This window comes from Lipophrys pholis, assembly GCF_963383615.2.
Source record: "Lipophrys pholis genome assembly, chromosome: 22".
Classification (NCBI taxonomy): Eukaryota; Metazoa; Chordata; class Actinopteri; order Blenniiformes; family Blenniidae; genus Lipophrys; species Lipophrys pholis.
The window spans coordinates 6,216,992-6,242,888 of NC_137644.1; the positions used below are offsets into that span (position 1 = coordinate 6,216,992).

The 25,897-nt window shown below is 44.8% G+C and overlaps 4 protein-coding genes across 14 annotated transcripts in view; 2 read left to right on the forward strand and 2 right to left on the reverse strand.

Moving 5' to 3' along the window:
- Positions 1–8,120, forward strand: part of LOC308127254 (protein PHTF2) — a 38,349-nt gene extending 30,229 nt beyond the window's left edge. For 2 of the 4 annotated variants that reach the window (XM_080492169.1, XM_080492170.1), the window contains 14 exons: positions 820–981; positions 1,788–2,016; positions 2,095–2,241; positions 2,427–2,583; positions 2,667–2,737; positions 2,845–2,973; positions 3,047–3,132; positions 3,938–4,130; positions 4,217–4,348; positions 4,670–4,756; positions 5,124–5,279; positions 5,370–5,465; positions 5,838–5,963; positions 6,088–8,120. In XM_080492169.1, coding sequence (XP_080348295.1) covers positions 820–981; positions 1,788–2,016; positions 2,095–2,241; positions 2,427–2,583; positions 2,667–2,737; positions 2,845–2,973; positions 3,047–3,132; positions 3,938–4,130; positions 4,217–4,348; positions 4,670–4,756; positions 5,124–5,279; positions 5,370–5,465; positions 5,838–5,963; positions 6,088–6,108 — 1,792 coding nt within the window. In that variant the 3' untranslated portion in view covers positions 6,109–8,120. The remainder of the gene's footprint in view (positions 1–819; positions 982–1,787; positions 2,017–2,094; positions 2,242–2,426; positions 2,584–2,666; positions 2,738–2,844; positions 2,974–3,046; positions 3,133–3,937; positions 4,131–4,216; positions 4,349–4,669; positions 4,757–5,123; positions 5,280–5,369; positions 5,466–5,837; positions 5,964–6,087) is intronic. The other 2 variants (XM_080492171.1, XM_080492172.1) reach the window with 1 other exon arrangement.
- Positions 8,121–8,514: 394 nt separating this feature from the next.
- rhno1 (RAD9-HUS1-RAD1 interacting nuclear orphan 1) lies at positions 8,515–13,932 on the reverse strand. Of its 3 annotated transcripts, none has more exons than XM_080491921.1 (3): positions 13,809–13,932; positions 11,214–11,402; positions 8,515–10,307 (listed from the first exon to the last, which is right to left on the reverse strand). In XM_080491921.1, exons 2-3 carry the CDS (start codon positions 11,376–11,378, stop codon positions 9,672–9,674), a joined length of 801 nt encoding a protein of 266 aa, XP_080348047.1. In that variant the 5' UTR covers positions 11,379–11,402; positions 13,809–13,932; the 3' UTR covers positions 8,515–9,671. The 3 variants fall into 3 exon arrangements, with proteins under 3 accessions (XP_080348047.1, XP_080348046.1, XP_080348045.1); XM_080491920.1 differs by lacking the exon at positions 13,809–13,932 and adding an exon at positions 11,488–11,629; XM_080491919.1 differs by lacking the exon at positions 13,809–13,932 and adding an exon at positions 11,488–11,608 and having other exon boundaries at positions 11,214–11,405.
- On the forward strand, positions 11,625–16,822 carry foxm1 (forkhead box M1). 6 transcript variants are annotated; one of them, XM_080491913.1, is made up of 10 exons: positions 11,625–11,796; positions 12,169–12,345; positions 12,508–12,984; positions 13,113–13,225; positions 13,330–13,503; positions 13,587–13,715; positions 13,825–13,881; positions 14,424–14,472; positions 14,550–14,728; positions 15,169–16,821. In XM_080491913.1, the coding sequence occupies exons 3-10, from the start codon at positions 12,537–12,539 to the stop codon at positions 15,952–15,954; spliced, it is 1,935 nt and encodes a 644-aa protein (XP_080348039.1). In that variant the 5' UTR covers positions 11,625–11,796; positions 12,169–12,345; positions 12,508–12,536; the 3' UTR covers positions 15,955–16,821. The 6 variants fall into 6 exon arrangements, with proteins under 6 accessions (XP_080348039.1, XP_080348038.1, XP_080348041.1 ...); XM_080491912.1 differs by having other exon boundaries at positions 11,639–11,796; positions 13,083–13,225; XM_080491911.1 differs by lacking the exon at positions 12,169–12,345 and having other exon boundaries at positions 11,666–11,796; positions 13,083–13,225; positions 15,169–16,822.
- LOC308127121 (cystine/glutamate transporter) lies at positions 16,339–22,299 on the reverse strand. The gene is made up of 11 exons (XM_080491918.1): positions 22,032–22,299; positions 19,932–20,058; positions 19,742–19,857; positions 19,525–19,650; positions 19,348–19,447; positions 19,220–19,264; positions 19,021–19,144; positions 18,748–18,948; positions 17,732–17,881; positions 17,480–17,657; positions 16,339–17,371 (listed from the first exon to the last, which is right to left on the reverse strand). Exons 1-11 carry the CDS (start codon positions 22,234–22,236, stop codon positions 17,307–17,309), a joined length of 1,437 nt encoding a protein of 478 aa, XP_080348044.1. The 5' UTR covers positions 22,237–22,299; the 3' UTR covers positions 16,339–17,306.
- Positions 22,300–25,897: the final 3,598 nt, after the last annotated feature.

Consider the following 25,897-nt stretch of genomic DNA (forward strand, 5'->3'; position numbering starts at 1 on the left):
CTGTGTTGTTGGAGTGTTTAGATTTGCAGTTTTTTGAGTGTGTGGCTGCATCTCAGGCTCACGGCAAACAATTTTCCGACTCTCGGGTAGAAAATTGGACCATGCCAAAGTTTTGGAAAGAGATGAAACTCGAGCTCTTTAAGGAGGCAAAGTCACACAAAGCCTTGCTGTGACGTGACTCTGTTGATCTGAACGTTTCTCTGCATCTGCTTTTCTTTTTTCCAATTTCCAACTAGTAGATGTTTTTATCAGATAGACATAAAGACTGATTTATATTTATATATATTCAAGAATATTGGAGTTTTGTTATTTAAACGCATTAATCGTTTCAAATGTTCGATCACGGCTGAAAGACAATCAGAGACTTTTGATGAATGATCTATTTTTAGACTTTTAAGGCCATCTTGGTCCTCCACCTCTCCCGAGTGTCTTTTTTAGGACAATAAAAAAAAAGTGTTCTAACACTAATCTGTGCATAGCAATTCTGCCAAGTGTTTCTTTTGTTTGAACATAAGTAGACTGGAAGCTAAACTTTCTCTACAGTTTGAACACTGATCTTGATTCTGCCATAGTGTTCCCATTCTACATCTTTATAAATGATTTGAGCAGAATTTGCCTGTTATCTTTATCAGCGTCTGTGTACAGCAGGTGTACCAAGGCTGCAAAATTTTTAAGTTTGACGTGCTGCGCGTGTTTAAAAGTTAAAAACGCGGCGTGGCCAAAGCAGCCCGGTACCTGCTGGACACGCCGCTGTCGAGCTTCTTCGTGTCCGAGTCCGCTCTAAGTCTCTCTCCACCCTCCGTTCTTTCCAAACTGAAGGAAGTTGAGGAAGGCATCTCAGATGGAGGTGCATAGGGAAGGCGACGGGTCTAGCACTACCGATAACACACAGGAGGGGGCGCCACACTCCCACTCAGCCAGCACCACATACAGCCTGGGCGCTTTCTTCCAAGATTTCTGGCATGATATCTGTAAAGCTGGGTGTGTATTTTTGTTTCCCATCTTCCTGAAACGAGACGATGTGCAGAGGCGAGGCTGGCCTTCAGTTCCACAGACTCAGACTCATTATTACGTTTATTTTGGCTCAATATTTGTTCTCACATGCTTTCTTCAACCTCAAATGTTTGCACACAAAGTTCTACATTTTCCTGAACACCAGCCTCGACTCAGATCTGAGCGTCTTTAGCTGCAACATGGATCCCTCTCCTGTCACTTTGAAAGTTGTTAGATGCTTTTTTTCTCGCCTCAGATGATATAAGAGAAGAGCCATGTGAGGAGGGGATCGACTTTGCAGCTAAATATTATACAGATGCAAAAGAAGCATGGGGACACAGCTCACAGGCTCAAACTGATGTATTTTCATCACCTGTTTAAAGTCTCCTTTAGTCCTCGGAGCACAAATTGATAGTCTATCTCTCCTCATGCTTCTGCTTCAACAACCTTTCAGCCGACCGCAGCACTGTGGAACATTTCATACAAACACTTCATTCCTATCATTATCCCTCACACTCAGTAATCTACCTTTTGGACCATTTGCCAGCTTAGTGCTGCTCGTATCCCTTCACACATATATCCAACCCTCTATCTTCATTGTTGCATGAATGTTCCACACGGTGTTTGATGCTTCCTGCTGTGATTGATGTACCTGCATGCTGGCTTTTAAAACTGAATTATTGTTCTTGACAGGTGCGTTACCTCTTTTTTAATCTAAATATCTCTCTGTATCACCTCTGTTCTGTCAATCTCTTGTCTCGTTTGTTTTCTCCTTCCTTTCTTTCCTCCACAAGATCGAAGAAGTCCAAGCTCTCCATCGACAAATCGACGGAGACGGACAACGGCTACGTGTCGCTGGACGGCCGGGTGACCAACCGCAGCAGCGAGGAGGGGCTCCAGCTCCACGAGCAGAGGTGTGATTTGTTAAACCGGGCCGACGAGGCGTGCTGGAACTCGCTCGTGCAGCCCGTTCACACGCACACGGCCCGCAGCTCGGGACTGATGCTGCCCAGCGGCAACAAGGTGACTGTCAACAGGTTATTGAATAACATTCACGTCCGTCTCCCCTGAATTCTGCTGACGCGCTCGTCTGTCTTAAAGGAGCCGGCCTCAGACGAGGCCTCCAGTGAGGAGGACCCTGAGGCGTCCTACAGCGCCCTCCGCAGGGGAGTGGAGCGGATGAACAGCGAGTGCACGCTTCGACACCGCAAGAACTCGCACCATTACAAGAAACACTATGCTGCAGAGGTGAAGACGCCACGGTCATGGTTCCAGTTGTTTTTGTGTTTTTAGTTTGATGATTCACAGAAAGGTTCATGTTAAACAAGAGAAGACCTCAGGAGAAAATATCTGAGAACAAGTTTCTTGTGGTGGAACTACTGATGTTTCATGTTTATTAAGGCGAACGCTCATTGGTCCGCTCTCTCTGTCAGGACGTGCCGAAGTCCGGCACCAGCTGCAGCTCCAGATGTTCCAGTCTGAGGACTCAGGACTCGGAGAGCACTCGTCACGAGTCGGAGACGGAGGACCTGATGTGGGAGGACTTCCTGCACTGTGCGGAGTGCAGGTCGTCCTGCACGTCAGAGACAGGTCGGAGGAAATGATGGATCTTGTTCAAACACGACTCGTTTTCACTGCATGTAAAGTGACTCGGTCACTGCTTTCCTCTGCAGAGGGCGAAGGAGGAGGAACGCCGGTGTGTCCGCCTGCAAAGAAGGAATACAGAGACGACCCTTTCCATCAGGTTTGAAGATTTGAATTTGTGTCTCCTTATTTTAAACATCAGAGACACTTTATTCTGAGTTTCTTTCTCTTTCTTATTAAATGTGAATGCTCCTGGTTTTCCCGCAGGGTCACATTCCCTGGCTGCACAGCTCGAACCCCGGCCTGGAGAGAGTGAGCGCCATCGTGTGGGAGGGGAACGAGTGCAAGAAGGCCGACATGTCGGTGCTGGAGATCAGCGGCATGATCATGAACAGAGTGAGCACCACTTCCTGTTTGTCGTCGCTCGAAACACGTGAACCACGCTGACATGCTGCGTCTCTCTGTCCAGGTGAACCTCTACACCCCCGGGATCGGGTATCAGGTGTTTGGAAACCTGGTTTCTGTCACACTGGGACTCACTCCCTTCGCCTACAGGTACAGCACGCACAACTCAGGAACGTTTACTCAACGTTTTCAAGTGAACATCGTTTAAAAGAGAAATAAACAGACTTTCCTTCAGTTTGATATTCATTTTGAGACATAGAAGACCATCTACCAAGCACAATCTTAGTTTATAGTTTATAAAAATTTATTTTTTGGACATACAGAGGCAATAATAATAGGTAATAATACATTTTTTTCAATAATTTTCCTGCTTAATCCTTTATTCTGATGATTATGGTATCTGGTTAAGAAATGTGATTAAAAATTCAAATACAGTTTGGTTGATTTTCATGACTCATTGGCTAAAATTGTAAATATTAAAACATTCCAGTTTCATGTTTAATCAAATCACAATGTCTGGAGGTTGGAGACAACTCTGGAAAACAAACTTTTTTGAGATGAAAAATTCAAACTTGCTCACTTAAACGTCTTAAAAGGCTGAGATAACATATATTGAAGACAGGATGAAAATCCCTAAATTAAGAAAAACACTCTTTTTGTTTCATATTATATCTTGAAATACATTTTCAAAATTTGACTTTAGAATAAGTGGGAAAAGTCACTTGTTAACGTGTCTGCAAAAATCTGCACTTTACAAGTCTGTGAATTTAAAAGTGACATTTTAAAACCTTCCAATGTATTTTTCATTGCCTTTAAACACTTCAGTATCAGTGTGTTTTGACACTGAACTTAAGTTTTAGAAAGCTAATGTTTTTTAAATAATAGTTCAAATTTCAGAGCTACAAAAACCTCAGTAATAATTTTGTGGGGGTTTTGTTGCTTGTTTTCTCCACAGGTTGGCTCAGTACCGCGAGCTGGATCAGCTGACCACGCTCTCAGCCAGTGAGCTGCTGTCCGTGGCTCTGGGGGGCGGGTCCGGATCCAGCGCTTTGGTCATCACCATGGTGACACTCAGCTTCCTGGTTCGCGTTTGCCTGATCTGGCTCTTCTTCTTCCTGCTCAGCGTCGCAGAGAGGACGTACAAACAGGTGCCAGACTCGCACTTCCAGTGGCTAAACTCTGGTTCCGGTTCCGGTGTCTTTACCGCCCTCTTCTGGCCACGTCTGTATTGCAGAGGCTGCTGTTTGCCAAACTGTTTGGTCACCTGACTTCAGCGCGCAGAGCCAGGAAGTCTGAGGTCCCCCATTTCAGACTGAAGAAAGTCCAAAACATCAAGATGTGGCTTTCGCTGCGCTCCTACCTGAAGGTACGAGAAGCTGGACGGCGACCCTGAGAAATCACTAAACATTTAAAAACCCCGTCTGTTCCTGACACGCAGAACCGATCAACCAGAACTTTTCACTGAGTCAAGACGAAGTGAAATGCAGCTTTGGCACCATGTGGTTAAATATCGTCATGTTAAATAGTTTTTAAAAAGAGGCTTTGTTTGTTCTGCCCGCCTGTTTCCACTGAAGTAAAGCGACTCCCCAGTTATAAAGAACTTCCTCCGCTGCTGTACAGAAGCAGCTGTAATGAGTGACATTCCTCACGTGTCGTCTGAAACTTGTTGTTTCTTTGGAATCCACAGAGACGGGGCCCTCAGCGGTCAGTGGACGTCATTGTGTCGTCGGCCTTCCTGCTCACGTTGTCCGTCGTCTTCATCTGCTGCACCCAGGTAACTCCTGAAGGCATCGTGTCCACTTGTGAATCAACTCTTTATGAGCTTCTGCACGCCTGGATCCTGTGGAGGAAACTCTCTAAAGTCCTCAAATGTGGAGAAGAATATATTGTTAAAAACATCCATTAATTGTTGTACTGTAGTTCACACTCTGAGCCACCAGGGGTCAGTATAAAGCACAACCTCAGAGGGTGTGCTACTACATTGCATAAGCAGAAATTGATAACTAGTGGACATCAATAATGCTCAGTGTGCTTGTTTTGTTCTGTCCACACAATATTATAGTCTAAAAACATCTTATATACTTTATTGTTGTATATTCACTAAGCTGATCATGCACCACCCTCCACCCCCACCCCTGCAGCTGCTCCACATCCATGAGACCTTCCTGGAGTGTCACTATAACTGGGAGCTGGTGATCTGGTGCTCCAGTCTGTCTCTGTTCCTGCTCAGGTTCGTCACTCTGGGCTCAGAGACCAGCAAGAAGTACAGCAACACCTCCATCCTGCTCACCGAACAGGTACACGCACGCACGCACGCACGCACGCACGCACGCACGCACACACACACACACAGTTTTTGATGCTGACTCGCTGTGTGTGTGTCTCAGATCAACTTGTATCTGAAGATGGAGAAAAAGCCAAACAAGAAGGAGGAGCTGACGCTGGTCAACAACGTCCTGAAACTGGCTACTAAACTACTCAAGGTCTGCTCTCTGTCTGCTCTCTGTCTGCTCTCTGTCTGCTCTCTGTCTGCTCTCTGACTGCTCTCTGTCTGCTCTCTGTCTGCTCTCTGTCTGCTCTCTGTCTGCTCTCTGACTGCTCTCTGACTGCTCTCTGACTGCTCTCCGACTGCTCTCCGACTGCTCTCTGTCTGCTCTCCGTCTGCTCTCCGACTGCTCTCTGTCTGCTCTCTGACTGCTCTCTGTCTGCTCTCTGACTGCTCTCTGTCTGCTCTCTGTCTGCTCTCTGTCTGCTCTCTGTCTGCTCTCCGTCTGCTCTCCGTCTGCTCTGTTTGCTTACAGAATGTTCTTTTGTTTTTTAAATCCGTCCCCTCCCTGCTGTCTGTGTCCCTGCAGGAGCTGGATACTCCCTTCAGACTCTACGGTTTGACCATGAACCCTCTGCTGTACAACATCACGCAGGTGGTCATCCTGTCGGCCGTGTCGGGGGTCATTTCTGACCTGCTAGGATTCAACCTGAAGGTAAATGAACCGATGTCTCACGAGGTTTTAGAAACTCACGACTGACTGATTTAATTCAAGTTGAAGTTTTATCTATATGGCGCCAAAAAACAACACGGTCGTCTCTGTGTGTTTGTCTTCTCAGCTGTGGAAGATCAAATCGTGACAGTGACCTGGAGCGAGCATGGCGGCGGCGGCGGCGTGGAGAGCCCCGCCCCTCCTGACTGACTGACTGACTGACTGAACGCTTGTCTGACTGACTTGCAGGTCGACTCACTGAAGGACTGAACGTCAGTCTCTACATATCAGCGTGCTTTGACCTTCAACGTTCCCACTCAGTGCAATTCACAAACTATTTATTTACCCACTCAGTGTTTTTACTTTAGGCTTTATTTGAATTCTAGTTTGTTTGTATTTCCGTTGTGTCCTGCGACACAGAGGCGACGTTTCCTCGGTTTTAGCCGCCTGCAGGCGGTGTGAGTATTATTACCAACATGGATGATCATGGTTCAGGTTCTCAGCTGCATTTCTTCTCGTTTGTTTTAAACATTTTGGCTCAACTGACGACAAAGTGAGGTCGTTCAATGTGCTCTCTTCTTGCGTTCGTTATTTAGACGCTGAGCAGAACTTTACTTTCACGACTGTAAAACTTGTTTTATCTGATTGGATCCATCCGGATGAGTGAGAGTTCAGGGAATGCTCATTTTAAGTATTCAGGGGATTAGACGATGTAAGGATTATTGAAAAGCATAATTCTGCTGTGAAAAAGGGAAGTTTTAGCTTCCGGACGACAAAAATACAATTAAAACACGAAGAGCAAATGAATCAAGGAGCCGATGTCAGCGTTGGGGGGGGGGGGGGGGACGATCCAATCAGGGGAGAAAGGTGGAGATTAAAAAACTGTTACGTTTCAAATAAGCTCACAAAACTTTTCTTTTCTTTTTTTTTTTTTTACTCTCAGTCTTCAGATTTCCCACGCGCACCAACGCATTTAATCGTAACGACCAGCGTGTTTTGAGTTTCTTCACGATTCACTCTTCAGTTCTTCATCGTCTGTCGTTTACGCGTTTCAGGATTTAGTTCTCATGGTATCGATCGGGTCGAGGCGGGACGCTCGTGCGGGGAGACGAGGCACAAACCTCACCGCTTTCCAAAGTCATGAGGGCGGCAGGTTTACTGCACATGGAAGACACACACGCACACACACACACACACACACACACACACACACACACACACACACACACACACACACACACACACACACACACACACACACACACACACACACACACACATCAGCAGTTTCAACAGTATTTCGGATGTAGACACTTTCTTGTCACACCAGTCTTTATTGTTTTGGGTATAAAACAGCTGTTTCACTCAGTTTTTTTTAACTTATTACTACTTCCAGTATAAAAGACTTTTTTTTCATTTTTCTCTTCAAGCTTTTGAAAAAAACTTCTAGTCTTGACAATCTGAGGAAAACTGCATTCATTACTTTGCTGAATGTACAATTTGGAAGAAAAACACGTCGGCGTGAAAGCTGGAATCCCAATTCGGTTCAGAAAGTAAACTTGTGAGGGAGCTTTGTTGCTGGATTCCGTCTGACGTCGCCGCCCTGCTGCGCGAGGGAGGGAACAGCTCACGAGCGAACGGAAGCACTTTAGAGCCGGTTCCACGCAGGAAGGGGTTTGTTCTGACGCAGGTCGAAGCAGAAGTCGGCTCGGAACGGAAGCGTGTGTCTGAAGTGACGCTCACTCGGTACGTGAAGAGAAACACTCATCATCATCATCATCATCATCATCATCAGTGTGTTGGAGGAGGAAGACCAAAGTGCTTATTTAAGTTGTTTGTCTCTGCTGGGAGAAGAATGTATTTGTAGCTTCACGCTTTAAAATCTTCTTTTTTTTGTTTCCCTTTGGGAATACTTTGTTGTTGTTGTTCTCTCATCGTTCATTTGTAAACGTTGTTTGTTCCTTGCGATCACCGAGATGAGAGGCACGTTTTACTATTTTTAAGGAACAAATTGTGTATGAAAGTGGATCTCGGTTAAAGACTCGGTTTGTGATGCTGTTTTCAAAGAGTCCGAGGATTTAGTTTGGTTGGTTTTTTTTTGTGAACTCGTCTGTCCACAAGGTCTACATTTTTATAAGAAAAATAAAAAGTGGATGCTGGATTTTGACTCATTTGTCGTCTTTCAGTTGATCATTTTTTCTCTATACTAAAAATTTGTATTATCATTATATTCAAGCCTGTATATTTAAGCATGCGCAAGTAAAAAAAAAAAAAAAAATTGTCTTTAAATGTGAGTGTATTTCAGTTTCTCTATATATGTGAAAATGTTTAGCAGAATTGACAAATAAAGCAACTTTGAAGTTTGAAAACCCACACCAGCTCGGAGAAAACATGTAAAGGACTTTTTACTCTCCAGATTTGACCACAACGATCTGCTGTTCTTCCTCGGTTCGATTTAAGCGTGAATAATGTGTATTTTGCAGGCTGGTGTGTTTCTACAGCTGCAGAATTGGTCTCATAATCCTTTAGAAAAGAAACGTGGCAAAATCTCTTTGGGTTAAATGTGTGTTTAATACATCTTTTAACACGGATCTCAATTTTCTAAGTAGTACTTTAATAACCTTGGTGTTTCCGCTTGTTTCAGTTACTATTTCATCCGCCTCCAGTGGTTCAATTAGCGTCATTATTTCCTCAGTTCTTCTCTTCAGGCAAGTTTTCAACACACCTGGTGTCAAAAAGTTGTGTTGGAAAAAAGCTGAGTTGCCTGAAGACAAGAGAGAAAATACTCAAGCAGGGAATCAAATCATATCTACAAGTCATATCTTCGTTTCTGGAACATAAAATGTGGAATCATGCTGGAAGCCAGGTCTACGCCCAAAGGGATTAAACATATTTCTTGCATGTCTTCACGGGTTTCTAATTGAAGTTTGTCCACAACAAGAGTAATTTTAGATAGCAGGCTCAAATTGAAGCTCATACATTATTTTTATATACAAGTGGGACAAGTTCAACAAAGTGCTTCAAAATAATCACAACGTGTTTTGGTCTTTTTGTACGTTCAGGATATTTGAAAATAGGAAAGCAGCAAAATCTTACTTTGTTCGTTTCCCCTGTTCGAGGACACTCCATGCAACATTTCCTATTTTTGTGACAATCTATACAGTTGCTCCACCTTAATATTTACCAGACATATTTCCCTAACAGGTTTTCTATCCCTTGAGACCAAACGGAGTCAGGGGTGGTCGGCATTAACTTGTGAAGGCTTAAGTTTTAGCCTAACTGGAAATATTAAAAGTGAAGTCCTGTGAATACTTCCTGGCTGCACCGTATGTCGCCTTGACAATGCAACAAACCAGGAACTAAGTTTTCCCTTTCCACTTAGGTTTATTTCATTTGTCAGACATGATTCACACATTTACCACAAACCAAATTCATACGAACTTCCTGCATCGGATTTTAACTCCCCAGCAACAGAAAACTGAAGCTGAACCATCTTTGCTACTGGAAGATGATTCATAACTGAAATGACAATTTTCATTTGCTTCTATAATTCTTGCCGTTGTACAGAGACGGTGTGATTCATTTTGCACCTCCTGTCGAGACATAACGTTTTCAATGTATTTCTGGACAAATATAAACACGCAGCAGCAGAACTAATGTGTTTGTTGTACATAAACAGTTCATGGACCCAGGAGTGGTCTATCGAGGTCTTTATGTCTTTTGGATGAGAGTGTCACACTCGGCGAGATGACCCCCCTCTATCAGTGACGACATCATGGCCTTCCTCCTCCTCCACGTCACTTTCAGCCCGTAGTCCGTCTCCGGCGTGTCGGCGACCAGCGTGTGTGGAGGCGGGCTGCACGGCGGCGTGAGCGGCCGCTCCAGGAGACGTAACGACGGGTGCAGCGGACTTCTGTCCTGGACGACGTCGGGCGTGTCCACATCGGGTGGAGGACTGACGCAGCTGGGAGGCGTCGAAGGAACGTCTGCTGGAGTCCTGCGGCACTCCGCGGCTTCGTTTCCGGGTTGATCCGAGACGTCCCCATGTCTCTTCCTCCTGGTTGAGTTGGACGGCCTTTCAGGCGTCTCGCAGTGGTTCGACGCTGTGGTTTTCTTTGCCTCGTTTCCCCCCTCAGCAGCTCGCTGGGTTGCTCTCCTTGCGCATGAGCTCTTCGCCTGACAATCCCTCGGCCTCGTCTGGAAGGACAGCGTCGGGAATTTGCACACGCTGGTTTTCCTGGACTGCTGAGTGCAGCCGTCCAGGACGCTGGCAGCCGATTGGCACCGTCTCTTTCCTCGTCTCGCTGGAGGCGCCGCAAACGCCGACCTGTTAAACTGTGGGCTCACCTGGGAGGAAGAAAGAAATACTGAATCAGAACGTCATCTCTGGTACGTTTCAAATCACTGCCAACGTTTCTCCTGTGAAAATGTAAATATCGTCAGCTACCATTACTGTATTATTTGCTGTCCACTTTCTGCTGCTGCAAAGCAAACGTCCTCATTGTGCGACAAATAAAGGACTATAACGGACGAAACTAAACGTACTTCATTAATCCCCCTTTTCTGCGTTCCAGAGAGCTGATGGGGGTCAAGGGTCATGCTCAGGGACACACAGTTTTCTATTAAGGAAAACAAAAAGTAAATCTGACTGATAAGATTTATCGGGTTAAGAAACCAACATTAAATTATGTGTACGTCTATTATGTTCTTAAATAGTTCGGTTAAATACGCCAAACGTTTGTCGCAAAAAAAAAACAACAACCCTCAATCAGCTTTGTGATCAAAAATTGGGCCTGAATAATATAAAGGTGTTGTATCCCATATATGTGGCCTCATCAAGTTCAAGTTTGGGGAAGATATCATTAAAATTGTGCATTTTCATTCTTTTTTTCACACAAATATCACATTTTCTGACCTTGGAGTGTCTTAAATAGAAGATGTCAATGTGTCTGTGTTTTGAAATTTGCCCTTCCTTATAACAGCGCCTCTATTTTATTTCTTATCAGCATCTTTCCAGGAGAGGAGTCCTATTTTGACATTTGGGCCTTTTTTATTTGCACTTCAGACTCTTTTTTTTCACCTTGTGGCCACCAAGTATGATCTAGTTACAGTGCATAAATGTGATTTAATCACTTTTTAGTCCGTCTTTTCCAAACAGGTTTGGATATAATGTGCATCCCTGGTGGGAACATCTCACCCATGCGTGTGGATATATATTATATATTTTATAGATCCCTGGTGGGAACATCTCACCCACGTCTGCAGAGTCGAGCTGCTTCCTTTTGTTTCCTCTGCGAAAAACTCTCTGGGGTTCAGAGCCGCTCGGACCTCAGGCACACTTCGGAGTCTGGATCCACACGAAGGCTGCTCCAGGAACAACAGGGGAGGCTTGGCTGTCTTCTTCGCTTTACGGGGCATCAATCGTCACTTCATCCAGAACTTCTGCTGAAACAAATGAAACTCTTTCTAATCCCGCTTCAAACATCCACGACGGCTTCCAAGCTTTTCAACACAACGTTGAACTTACCCGGATACATTTTGTTCATCGCGGCACACACACATTGTTGCTAAAATGCAACACATAAGCATCTTTTTTCTTTCAGATTAAACTTTACCCGCTCACTCTTGTTTGGTTTCACTCATTTCCGGGATTCCCACGTGACCACATTACCGGAAGTAGCGCTCGCAGCGCCAAAATTCAAAACGTCTCCGTGTCAAACAGACTTCATGTAAACACTTTGCGAGGACGGACTCCTGGATTTAAGGTCTGCGATGAGCAGATCGCGCTCGCTGCTCGTCGGAGACAACAGATCGGAGAGATCGCTGTGATGTGAAGGTCTGATCGCTCTTCCTAACAATAGCGCACGAAGCTAACGCTCAGCTAACTTAGCTTAGCTTTCAACTCCGGTGGTGATAGTCCGCGTTTCTTTTGAACAAAAACTTTACATTTAGACCTGACATGACAGGTGCCGTCTTTAACTCGACGAACCTGACGTTTCCCCGCGGTGTTACACTCAATATTGCGCGGTTGATGTACGCGTAAAAGACGTTCTGGTTAAACCGCTTTGTGTCGTTTGTTATGGCATCGCAGGATTAACGAGGGTTGTGTAGTGATTAAGAAGCCGAAATCCCCCCCCCCCCCCAATTTATAATGGAAATTCACATATGTTATCACTGAAGGCGGAATATGTGTTTGGATATCTGCCAGGTCAACTGACGTTACATAAAGAAAACGTCAGCCAACCGTGGACATGCGTTTCGTTAACTGCTCCAGGAACAACAACCGGTGATCGTTAACGGCTGATTAATCACGGAAACTAAAATATCAACCTGATTTGACCGGGAGGACATTTGGCCACGGGGTACTTTGCGTCCTGACTGACTGGTATGTTTTGTTGTTATCCTGTATGTGTGCGTAATTCTAAAGTCAATCTGTAATATCTAGATGTTCACTGGTAAATGTTTTCAGTCTAACATTGTTAACTTGAAACAGACGCCATCATCAACTTGTCCCAAAGTGATTTGTGTTTGCCTTCCTCTCATGCAGATTCGAGAGGCTTTTCCAATGATTTGATCATGAGACAGAGCCCAAGGAGACCCCTCATCCTCAAGAGAAGAAAACTGCCTTTTCACCAAAATGAACCGGCTGAAGCGCAGAGCCGGTCCGCCGAGCCGGACTCCAAACATCCATCCCAATCCGCTTCCAGCCAGAGCTTCCTGGAGGGCGTCCGGGTCATGGACCACCCATCTATGTCCGACACCCAGGTGGTCGTCATCCCAAAAACCGCAAACCTCCAAAGTGTGATCGGCGCCCTCACTGTGAAAGGCAAAGAAAGCGGCGTCCATGGCCCAAACAAGTTCATCCTCCTGAACAGCAACAGCGGTCGGTTCAACGAAGCTTCTCTTCAGCACACCGCTGCTAAAGCGGAGCAGCTTTCCAACAGAACAGCAGATGGACTGTTGGTGAAAACAGAACCTACACACAACACCCCCGATGCTCAATCACTGGCGGGAAAGAGACCATGTGAGGACGGAAAATAAGACAATAGTTCCAGTTTTATTTTACTTGAATAATAGCTCTGATCTTTACACCTTTTGTGTGTTATCTCTATTCTTGACAAGTGACCAAGGAGCTAAATTGCGTCCCTTTAGATGACAGCCTCACCAATATCCAGTGGTTGGGCAAGATGGACTCGTCTGTCCTGGAGGCGCAGCCGGCCGAGAAGAGGTCTGGCAGGGAGAACCTGAAACCAGCTTCGGTTCAGGTGAGCGGGTCCCTTCCAACCGAAAGAAAGACCAACAAACACTCACATTCACACTTCAGGGCAATTTAGTTTCACCAATGAACTTTTTTTCCACATTAATCCAGGCACAGAAAGCAGATCTCGGTCCAGAAGGCGTGCGGCCGCCGTACTCCTACATGGCCATGATCCAGTTTGCCATCAACAGCAGGGAGAACAAGATGATGACCCTGAAGGAGATCTACACATGGATCGAAGACCATTTTCCTTATTATCGAGACGTGGCCAAACCAGGATGGAAGGTGCTTTGGAAGGCCAGAATATGACGAGTCAGCTGTTCAGTAAATGCTTATTTTTGATGTTGTTTTTTTCTTTTCATCTTTAGAATTCCATTCGCCATAACCTGTCTCTACATGACATGTTTATTCGGGAAACGTCACCAGATGGAAAAGTTTCTCTCTGGACGATCCGGCCTGAAGCCAATCGATGCCTCACTCTTGATCAGGTGTACAAGGTGAGCGGTTCTGAATGTAGTGTCTTTGTCTCCTTGCTTTCATGGGTTAAAGTGTTTTCTGGAGGATTTATTTTGGTTTTTATCTCCCCTCACCTCCAATCTTCTCCAGCCTGGTTGTGACCCCATGACTACTCCTGTCCCTGTGCCAATCCTTGTATTTCCTCAAGTAAGACTGCTTCATCCTCTCCTCAGTTTTCTTTAGGGAGCGTCAGACGAGCTGGAAAGGGACAGAAGAGAGACGTTTCTTAGTTTAACAAACTTGTTTTTCACCAGGGGTCTACGGACACAGGGAGTGTCAGTGATGCAAGATGTAGGCTTGTTTCTGTTTCAGGAGGAGGTTGAATGAGCAGCAGGGAAGACTTACACTCAGACTCCTGATGTTCTTCCTTAAAGTATCTGTCGTTTCCTGAGAGAAATTGCAGACAGTCCATGAAGTGAATTGATGTATATTGGAACATAATTTAGAAGAATTTATGCTTCACTCATGTTTATGTCCGAGGCCTATTGCAATTACACTAAAGTTCACATGAGCACTAGAAGTCGCACAGAGGTGAAATATTCAAGGCATTTGTATGAATTACTTGCTGTGCTATTGGACCCGTTCTGACATCATCTTACCTCCACATTTGAGGTACAAACTGAAAAAAAATAAAAATAAAAAATACAACTTAAATCTCTGTAAAAAGTAATGACATTGTTTTTCTCCAGCCCCAAATGAGGCTTCTCTCTGATGTGAGGAAAACACCATCCGGCTCTGGTGAGTAGAGAAGTTTTTACTTTACTAAACGGACAGAAAGTTCGCCTGCTGTGAGCCGTTTTCCCTTCCGTCTTCAGAGAGGAGGATCAAACCTCTTCTTCCTCGAACGGATTCTTACTTGGTTCCCATCCAGCTGCCCGTCCCCGCCTCCGTCTTCCTGCCCTCCTCCTCCTCGTCTCCTGCCTTCCACGCGCCGTGCCCGCAGCAGAAACGCAGCACGCCCCGGGAAGCCAAACGAGTCCGCATCGCCCCGAAGGTTAGAAATGTCGGTTAACAATGTTTCCTCGTTGTGTCGTGACTCCCAGTCCAGAGTCTCCTGAGACTTGATGGATTTTATAGTCGACAGTCACCGTAATAACAAGCCAACTTGGTCGTCTGTCTACGAGAATGTCGGTGTTTCCCCATCGTTGATGTTTACAGCAGCACCAACTCGTGGCCTGGCACGCTGGCTACATTGTTTTCAAAGTGTTGTCGCGAAAACATGAAACTTTTTTGAAACGGAAATGCAAAAACAATGCGTTCCCGCTTGAAAAGGAGAGTATGGACTGGGATTCGTGCCGCTCTGGAGGCCGCCATTGTTCATGTGCAGAAGAACTATGTACGATGCCCCTGGTGGGCATGCACAGTAGTGAAATTGATGATCATCGTAGCCTGCCCTTCACTCCTTCACTTAAACTCCCGTTTTCTGTCTTCCAGGTGAGTCAGATTGACGCCCCAGGTGTGTGTCTGTCTCCTCGGAGGAGCATTAAGGTGGAAGTGAAGGAGGAGCCGGTGGAAGTTCCCTTCAGTTCTGAGACTCCCAAAGCCGCTCCAAAGACGCAGACCAGCAGCTCCCGGCGCAAACAGCGTCTGGTCCGGTCGCTCCACGAAGAGCCCGTTCTCCTCTGCCCCAATAACACTTTCTTTGACTCCGGAGTGGTCTCCGACGCCTCCGTGCTCCACGATGTCCGAGACACCGAGCAGGACGAGAACCGGCAGAGGCCGGACAGTCCTGACCGGGAGTATTGTTTCAAGACCCCCATAAAGAGCAGCAGTCATCTGGCCGCCTCCACCCCCAGTAAACCCTCTCCTAGTGTTGTAGCCGAGCCCTGGAAGGTGACCCCCGTGCGCAAGGGGGCCCAAACCGTCCTGGACTTCAGCCCCATCCGCACGCCGGGTGGTCTGACTCTCACCCCCTCACTAAGCTTCAGTAGTACTCCGTTCAAAGACTGGCCCCTGTTCAACTCCCCCAGGGAGCTGCTCACCTCCGCTCCTCCCAAAGTGACTGTCGGGGCGGCGTCGGCGCCTTCCTCCCCCAGAGAGCCACTGCAGGCGCTCAGCGCCTCTCCGAATAACCGCTCCGTCACAGAGGGCCTGGTCTTGGACACCATGAATGACAGCCTGAGCAAGATCCTGGTGGACATCAGCTTCACGGGTCTGGAGGACGAGGATCTCGGCATGGCCAACATCAGCTGGTCAGAGTTCTTCCCTCAGCTCAAATAGGCCCGACACACATTTTACACTGAAACACTAAAAGAGAGCAAGTCGGTGCAGACACAAGCAGCTTGGACAAGAAGAAAGATTGATATTTCTATATGAAGATGACAATAGTGTCCTTTGGATTATTATTAAGTCGTGTTTTGTCAGGAAGTGATATTTACTGTGGGTGTTTAACCTTAATTTTATCTCTTCAGTCTGCATAGATGCTCTATTCAAATACAAAACCACAAGCTGGTTACAGTTAGAATAATAATAATAATCCCGGACACGTTTACCAAGCCATCCTTTTGATTCTCTTTTCAAACTTTAATCTTTTATTTTTTCCCATCCATCCTACTGGTCCTGTCTGTCTTTGTTTGTATCAAATGAGGGGGAATGTCTCTGTATACATTTGTTGATTTGCACACTTTATTATATATTTTAGCTTTCTAACATTTACAAATGCAAAGAGATGTCATCATTTGTTGTTTGGTTCCGTTGGCCTCCTGAGATGGAAGCAGCAGAACATTAGAAATGAACAATAGCAGTAACTTCAGTAGGTTTGTCTCTCTTTGGTTGTTGTAAATAACATTGTGATGTTTATTCATTTCATAATTGTCGGTGCCAACTTTAGGACAGATTGTGCCTGAATGGACTTTTTGGATCCTGGTTTTCAAGCCAACAGCACATTTTACAACATTACAGCAGAAATACTTTATTTTCTGTGTTGTCAGTGCAAATTGACTTCTGATAAAAAATTTTCTGCTCGCATGCAAAACATTTAATTCTCACCTCAGCTTATTGTGGCGCACCATCCTTGAGAGGAAATGTTTGAAGTTGCCATAAGATGATGTGATGTCTTAAATAAAGCCGCCCGTGTTTGGTGACATGATGACGTTTGTTTAGTTTGTTTTCTGCAACGCAACAGGTTGATATTAGTTGTGCTGAATTGTCAAAGCTTTGGTTTAGTTCTTTTAATTTGATGTGTCAAACATCAATCCATTTGTTGATTTCTCACACAACTTAAAGGCTCCGATCTATTTTAAACATCACTCTCAATTTGTTTTAATTAAAAACAAGTTTTTTAAAGCTACATTTCCTCAAAAACTCTGTCCAGTGTATTTGATGTGAAACTCATAAACATAGATGCTTAAAAATTGACTTTATTAGTTGTAAAAATCTACATTAAGTAGTTAAACAATTCTAGAAGTGTCTTTTCTACATTTCACTTGATCAAATCTAAAAAAAAAAAACCCTTGAACTCTCCAGTTTACAGCATTAAACTTTTTTCAAGTAAACTCTATAAATCTTCCCTTCAGTCAGTCATAGTGGCATCGTGGAGACTGGACGGAGAAAGTGACATTCCTTTGGGGTCTTCAGTATGTTTGGACTTCCTGTTGAGCCACTTCCAGAAGAATCTGCAGCTGCTTGCTGCAATAGTCTGAGAACGAGAGAGAAAACTAACAAACGCTCTGCGACAAGTTTAACTTTGAAACTCGACTCCCTGAGTTTTTTTTTTTTTTTTTGCACTGAACCTTGTGTGACTTACTAAAGACGCGTCTCCATCCGCGGGGCAGGCGGTAGCGGTGCACGGTCACATAGTAAACCGGGATCCCGGTGAGCGTCAGAAAGCAGCTCCAGCCGGTGTTCCAGGGATCCGAGTACAGAGACAAGCCCACGATGAAGAAGCAGACCACGGTGAAGATGACCGCGATGGCCAGCGGCACCTGTTGGTCGTCGGCCAGAACAAAGTCAACTCTGGGCGTCGGTCGGCCTCGTGCCTTTCAAATCGAGGGCTGACCTTAAAGGGCCTCGGGTGCAGAGGGAAACGATAGCGGTGGATGAGCATCCCCAGCGTTGCCATGGCGATGAAGAGCCAGCGAGAGAAGGAGGCGAAGTTGATGAGGCTGTAAATCTCTCCGCTCATCAACATCAGCACAGTCAGAGGATACTGAAAGCACAGTTCAACGTTCCCTTCGTATTTGTTGGATCATTTCTCCAATACCTCCGAACCACAAGCCTGGTCATGTTGAAAAATGTTATTTTTCCCCCTCCTTTTGAACAGTGCCACATTTACAGGGAACATGCATTTAATGATGTTTAATGATCTCTACTTTGAGATGCATTTATCAATTTAAGGGTTCCATTGTGAAGCTTCTTCGTGGGAAAGAAGAACGACTCAAGGAATCAAGTCCTTTGTTTGGAACGAACAAACAATTATACGCATTATTATGTGCAGTGAAAAGTTTTTTTGTACTTGCTCCACGCCGAAACGGTAAGAGTAAAAGAAAAAATAATTATATTTAAAGCAAACAATGTAAATAATGAAAATGAAACCACACAAGTATGGAAGCGTATTGCATTCACTTAAAAAAAAAAAAAAAAAAAAACGTTTTCCTGAATTCACAAGATAATTAACTCATAATTATGAGAAAAATAAAAATTCAAAAAAAAACTATCTGACCGTTTTTCTGAGTTAATAAGATAATGGTTTTCTGAAAAACAAAAAAAAAATCTGCTGTTTCTCAGAAAATCATGACCTCATCAACTCAGAAGTTTTAAAACATTTTTTTTTATCATAATTATGAGATAATTATCTTGTTAATGTGGAAAAACATTCCATTTGTATTTATAAACAAGAAAAAAATGGGAAAAAAAGAACAAGAAAATATAAAAGGTCAACTCATCCAACAAATGCATATTCCCAACAAGATGGGCACAGTCTTAACACTAAATAAAACTTTCCAATTGGACTATATGGTTTATGTGGTATGAATGATGTGAGATGTTTACGTGGAGTAAAGTACAATATTTTACCAGGAACAGCACAGCAGGTAAAGGCGTGCGTCTTCGGATGTGGATCATGGAGAAGATGACGGGCCAGTGGCCCTCCCTGGCCCCCACAAACAGCATCCTGGGAACCCCGAAGAAGCCCCCGTTCATCGCGCCGAGGCAGGACAAGGCCACGAGGGCGGGAATCATGGAGGACATTCCCTGCAAGGCTCGAGCGGCAAACGTCTGCAGGGATACGGACGTGAGATCAGAAACAATATTTCCTCTGCGATGTTTTTACTCTGGAGTAGCACCGACCACGGCCACGGCGTCAGACAGAAGCAGCTCAGCGGGAGTCATCATGGTGTAGTAGGCCACGTTAACGAGCACATAAAACACCGTCACCGTCACCATGGAGAAGATGATCGCCAGCGGGATGTTCCTGACAACACACGCGCTCAGATAGCAGCATTTCGAGAGCTTTACATTTCATGAACGACGTCTCGTGTCACAATACCTGTTTGGGTTTATGATCTCCTCAGTGACGTAGTTCAAATAAAACCTGGAGGAAAAAAAAAGAAAAGACAAAGACGTATAATGAGCGATTGAGTGGTGACTGAATTACTGATTTAAATGCTTTGTTACCATCCACCGTAGGCGTAGAGGCCGTTATAGAAAGCCAGGGGCAACTTTTCCAGCGTCAGCGCGTGCACCTCAAAGCCATTCTGGAAGTTTTGTGTCTTTCCTGCAAACACAGAGTTGCAGCATCGTTTACTTCGAGAACAAGCAGCGTCTGTCTGAGCGACGGTTGCGTCTCCTCACCGTTGGCTAAAGCAACAACGCCGGGGATGATGATGAGGACCAGAGCGCCAATCTTAATGAAAGTCAGAGTGACCTGCGTGCGAGAGGCCAAGTTCACGCTGAAGCAGTTGATCGCTATAACAAACGCTATGGGGGGGGAGGAGGAAGTACAGACAATCAGGCAAACAGACAGAAAGACTGAGTCGAATAAAAGTACTGAGGGTATGAAACAACTCACTCACTCCGAGGATACTGACGAGCTGGATTATGACGGTGGGCGCTGCACACGGCGCGTAGAACGGCTCCACCACGTAACGGCCAAACGCCAAAGCCACGTAAGAAGCCACCGACGGTCTGGAGACGGATCGCACGTTACGTGGTGGAGGGCACGTCGGACTCTGAGTCGCTCTTTTCTCACCACGTCTTACCTGATGAATACAAATTCAACCCAAAGTCGAACGAAGGCAGGGAGCGGCCCGAGCGTCTCCAGCAGGTACGTGTAGTGACCCCCGGACTTGGAAAAGCTGGTGCCCAGTTCGGCGTAACACAGAGCGCCTGGTCGGACAGAGACACAGCAGAGAGCATGGGTGGATGTGAAGAGGTAGATTTTTACTTTCACCAGGCACTTATAGAAAAATGCAGATATGTTGAGAATAAAGTCGATCGTTTGAACTTTTCAAGCGTAACGTGCTTCAGCAAAATGCCTCGCGGGACGTTTGATGAAGTGGAGAAGCTAAACTTCAGAATCAGCTTCAGTGACAAAGAAACTCTTTGTCTTTTAGCTCGCAAACACAGTAGTTATCAGGCCTGGGACTTGGTGGAGCAGCAGCCCTCTCCTCGTTGACTTTTTACAGACGAGTGTAAGAGATGGACCAGACTTTATCGTTCATTTTGTATTTTGACTTTATTCTCTACATTTCAATTTTTTTTCTCTTTCGGTTTTCTTTTCTAAAACTTCTGGGAGCCGATGACCTCAATCACAAAGTTAAGACGTTCAGACTGAAATGACAAAATATAAACAATAAGACATTTAATCTCAGGAGTGAATCAGCATTTGCAATCACATGCCTGTTTCAGGAATGTGATGGAAACCAGGGAACCCTCAGGAAACACATGTACACACAGGTAATGAAAACTAACAGAGCCGATAAAACGTTTCCTCAAGTACATAGTTGTATTGACAAGATGAAAGGTTATCAAAGTGGCGAGTTTCTCCATGGAGGCTTAAAAAGTTCAATGTCTTGTGACCAAAACATAAAACGGTCGGAACTCAGATTGTTGATTGATTGATTGTTCATCAAACTTCACATGCTGTCTCCTCTTGCCTGTCATGACCTACTTCCCTCATTATTTTAATGACAAATCAATAACTATACAGGCAGTTGGACTTAACAGACACATTGTGACCTGTCTCTTTCAAGTGATTCTGGGTGTCTTAGATGTCCATCATTTTTATAATGTCCATACTTTTTATGTAATTTGTTAACTAGTTGTGGCTGATAGACGTCCAGATTACGGCCTGGACGGACGGAGGTGTTTTGGACGTCTATGGACGTTACCTGCTCAGTGGGTCCGCTGGACAAACTGGACCCGGGACAGAAAAACAACACTTTGAGTAAACGAGACATTTTGACATTTTTCGTTTTAACTTCAAATCTGAATGTCAGGATGTTTCTTAACTCACTCTCTCTCTCTCTCTCTCTCTCTCTCTCTCTCTCTCTCTCTCTCTCTCTCTCTCTCCCCCCCCCCCCCCCCGTCCCTGCCCTGATGATGCTTGTTGTCAAGTGGACAGGGCCTTCGACGCTCAGAACCACTGAAGATTTGCAGGATTAACATGAGGAAATGACGGTATGCAAAACTCTCTGTTGGGAAAATCTTTCAGTAGATTGTTCATTGTTGATGCATGTTAAAGGGGTCATATGTCCAGTTTCTCATAGTTTTCCAAGAGTGTTATGCGTCCTCATACCTGGAACGACACCCCAGAAGTGAAGAAAGTCTGTCATCTCTCTTTGGCTTGTTTCCATTTTTTAAAAGTGTGTGATTCAACGAGCCAATCAGAAATCAAACCCTATATAGTGTCATCGGGGGTTTAGCCAATCCCAATCAATATAGGCTTTGACTCTTCCCACAATTAGGCAGCTCTGCTCTGGCACATGGCACCACGAGAGGAAGTACTTCCTCCTCTTCCCAAGATGAGCATGTGTGGGCGGAGCCAGTCCAGCTCACACAGACACAGCAGATTCTGAATGCAGCTCCTATGATCCAATATTCAAATGGAGGAAAATCCAGAAAAAGCTGGATTTGGGGCAAAAAACTTTGAATACAATGTTTTTGGACCAACGAGACCATGTGAAAGAGTTGAAAAGCTGAATAATAAGACCCCTTTAAACAATCTTATAATAACACAGAAGTTAAAACAAAGATCTTATTAAAAAAGAAAAAAAGAAAAAAGTGTGATGTGGACTGAATCCAAAGCCTGAAGACATGATTGCATCAATAATTCCCGTTTGCCACATTCTTGGTCTTACCAAACATTGAGAGGACGCCACACAGCGCCCACACCAGCAGAGACAGCCCCACGCTGCCACTGTTCATCAAGACTCCCTTCGGTGCGATGAAGATCCCGCTGCCCACCACCGTCCCGATGATGAAGCACACGGCAGGCAGCAGCCCGATGGTCCTCCGGAGCTGCACCACCTCATCGCCCGTCTTCTCCTTGTTGTCGTCCTTCATTTGGATCCCCTCCGTTACTCACAGAGTGCTTCAATCTGTGGTAGAAAGAAACAAACTCAGATCAAAACATTCCCCCTTCTCCCTCCCATCTCCACAATCCAGCGTGTTTGTCTGCTCTCATTGGCTCACACTCCGTCCGCCCTGACTGAGCCGGGAACAAAGCCAGCGCTCAGGCTTCACCAAGTAATTACGGCAGTTTGGAGGCTCGACACTTTTCCTGCTCGGAGCTGTTTGTGAGGGTGTGTGTGTGTGTGTGTGTGTGTGTTTGTACTGTATGTGTGCTCAGCTTGATGGAGGCTTTTGGGGCCCTGGGGGGGGAAACGGGGTCGCACTGTTGTGAAAGCAGCTGCAGCGACTGCAGGAGGGCCACTTCCAACAAAGTGGAGCCAGTCTGATGTTTCCATCCTTTCTTCTCAATGCAGGGGTTATTTATCACTGAATTCAAACTCTCTTCTCTGTTGAAGCAAAGACTACAAATCTTTGTGTCCTAAAAGCCAAAACCGGTCTGATCTGAAGTGTTTGGCAGAAAGTTTGTGACGACAGGCGAGGGACAACGAAGGGTGGATTTTTCTTACCATTGTTTTCACTGCGGAGACGTCAGCTTCACTTCATCAGCTCTGCTTGTTAACATTTCTCCACACACTGTTCATACCAACAGATTGGTGGGGGGCAGGCAGCTGCACGGGGGTCAGAGGAAGTATTTGTTATGCTGCAAGTAGCTTGGGATGTTTGTGAAACATTTTCTCAGCTTAAATCCAAAAGACAAATTAGAATGTCCAGGTTTCCACCTTTAGATTGTTCTGATTCAAACACATGATAGATAATAATCACTTATTGTTGTCATAAATAGTTTGGATAATGGGAGGAGTTAGAATTGGCCTCAAAGCCCCCCGAGGAAAGTCTTTCATACTTTTTGAGAAATGGCACCAGATAAATGTGATGTTTGATTTTTATTTTAGATTCACAGCAGAAATCCAGAAAAACAGCAAAAAAAGCCAAGCTTTACCAAGTATAGTTTTATCATTTTGAGTCAGAATATCTTATTTGCGTCCTTCAATGTCTTCAATTGTTCATCGTCGTCTATGAGAGAACCATGAACTTCGACTTTGCAGCAGTTAAATTACATCTCAAACGGTTCCAGTTCATGTTGGAGACGTTCATGTGTTGATACCGAAAGGACCAGGTCATCTGCAGAGATCAGAGAAGTTCATACCTTTTTACGGAATTCACTTGAATTCTGGTTTATTTATTCTAGTAAGAGATTAAAGCAAGTGTGCCAAACATAACATCCCAAAACAGGCCAGCAAGAGGCAAACAAGTTGTGGAAATGTCAAAGAAAACGGATTTCTTTTCTCTCAGTACTTAAAGGTAGTGGACACAACACAGCACAGAGACCTGAGCTGAGATATCAGTGATGCTGCTATGGAAGCGAACGTCCTCGTTGCTAACAATCTGGCCACAAAGCCACACTTGTCAGTGCGAGTTTATAAAAACACGCAGCAGCTCCAGCAGAAGTCTTTTTGGACATTTGACTATATTTTGCACCAGAAAGTTTAATAAAAATTAAGTTTTTGTTGAGATTTTAGTAAATATAGACATTTTCATCACATAAATTGTGCACCACTTACACTTTACATCCGTGCTGGTATGTCTCCTTTTATTCCAGCAGGTGGAACTAAACTCTTAAATTTGCTGACCTGAAGCTGGCGGCACTGTGTTTGTATTCCAGGAGATGGAGACTTCATCTCAGGCCAAGTGTCTCATGTCCATCACAGAAATCTGTGCTTTAATTTCTGAAGGGCATTCAGAAGCAGAGTTTGATTCACCAAACAACTCTCATTATGTCAGTGGTTTCTTACTTTGGTTGTCAGTTTCCTACTGTAGTTGGACAAGATTAAGAAAAAGATATATTCCTTAAACCTTTCCACATGTTGGGCATGACAGTGTGAAATCCCAAGGCGGGATGGAGTTTAGCCTCTGTCTCTGTGGGTAAACCTGCAGATGTCAGCCTCAGGAGATGGGAGCCATTTTCCACCCGACCTCCTGAGACATCTGTCCAGTCAAGTGGACGCCAAACCCAGCCTGAACCCCAACCGCTTCTCCCACAGGCTCATCTCACGCAGAACCACATTTCAAAGAAGAGCAACGTTTCCTGTGAGCCCGTCACGCGGGAGACACCGGTTTTTCCTTTCACTAGAGCAACAGTTGTCAAAACGAGCTGAAACGGTGCCTCACACTAGTGTTTAAAGTTGCATTTTAAATCCCCTTAATTATAAATGACAATGAGCAAATTGTCGAGCATCTATTTGAATAAAATTGGAACTTCGGGGGCTTGAAGTGACATGAAACCACGTTGGACGTCTTTAGAAAATGCAGACATCATTCATCCCTCTTCTTCCAGTTTGTATTCCCAGAGGTAAACCAAGACACAAAAGACACAAACGCCATCGTTGCCAACCAGCTGAGGTCTTGTCATGCACAGAACAAGGTCTGGTGGCTTGAATCCCCCAATTACAAGCCCTATTATCTTGAAAGAAGATCAGCCCATGTGTGCGTCTGTCCCGGGAATTAATTAACCTTCACGCAGATACGCTGCAACAGCCGCATGTGGAGGCTAATAGCACACACAAACAGGGATTTCACTGATATGAAAACATCCCAAAATAAATTCACGCCCACATGCAGGCGGACGGTGCCAATACTGTTGTTGCAACCAGAGTGAACAAGCTCGAACAAACCGCTGAATTAATGAATGAAAACCAGTTCATTGAGATGAAACACAACATTAACTTTCATTGTTATGCAGATGATACTCAGCTATATTTATCAATTAAAGCCAATCAGGCCGACCAACTTGTTAAACTAGAGTCCTGCCTCAGGGACGTTAAGTCCTGGATGTCTATCAACTTCTTAATGCTCAACACATCCAAGACTGAGGTTCTAATCCTAGGTCCTAAAAAGCTCAGGGATAACTTTTCAGACAGTCTGATTAGGTTAGATAATATTACCTTAACCTCTAAGAGTGATATTAGGAACCTGGGTGTTATTTTTGATCAGGATCTGTCCTTTATTTCCCATGTTAAACATGTCTCCAGGACAGCCTTCTTCCATCTAAGGAATATTGCAAAAATTAGAAACTTCTTGTCCTTCAAAGATGCAGAAAAAATTATTCATGCCTTTGTGACTTCAAGATTAGATTATTGTAACTCCCTAATGTCAGGATGTCCAAACTCCTCTGTTAGGACCTTACAGCTAGTGCAGAACGCTGCTGCACGTTTACTAACCAGAACTGGAAGAAGAGAGCACATCTCCCCAGTCTTAGCATCCTTACACTGGCTTCCAATTAAATCTAGAATAGAATTCAAGATCCTTCTGATCACATATAAAACTCTTCATCAGAAGGCTCCGTCCTATATCGAGAAACTTCTAGAAGTTTATCACCCTCCACGAGCCCTTCGCTCTGAGGATGCAGGACTGTTGGTAATCCCTAAAGTCCATAAAAGTAAAACAGGAGGCAGGAGTTTCAGCCATATGGCTCCTTTACTCTGGAATCAACTACCAGCCTCGGTCCGAAAGGCCGACACCATTAGTTTATTTAAGAGTAGACTAAAAACATTCCTATTTGATGAAGCTTATCCTTAGGAATAAAATAGGAATAAAA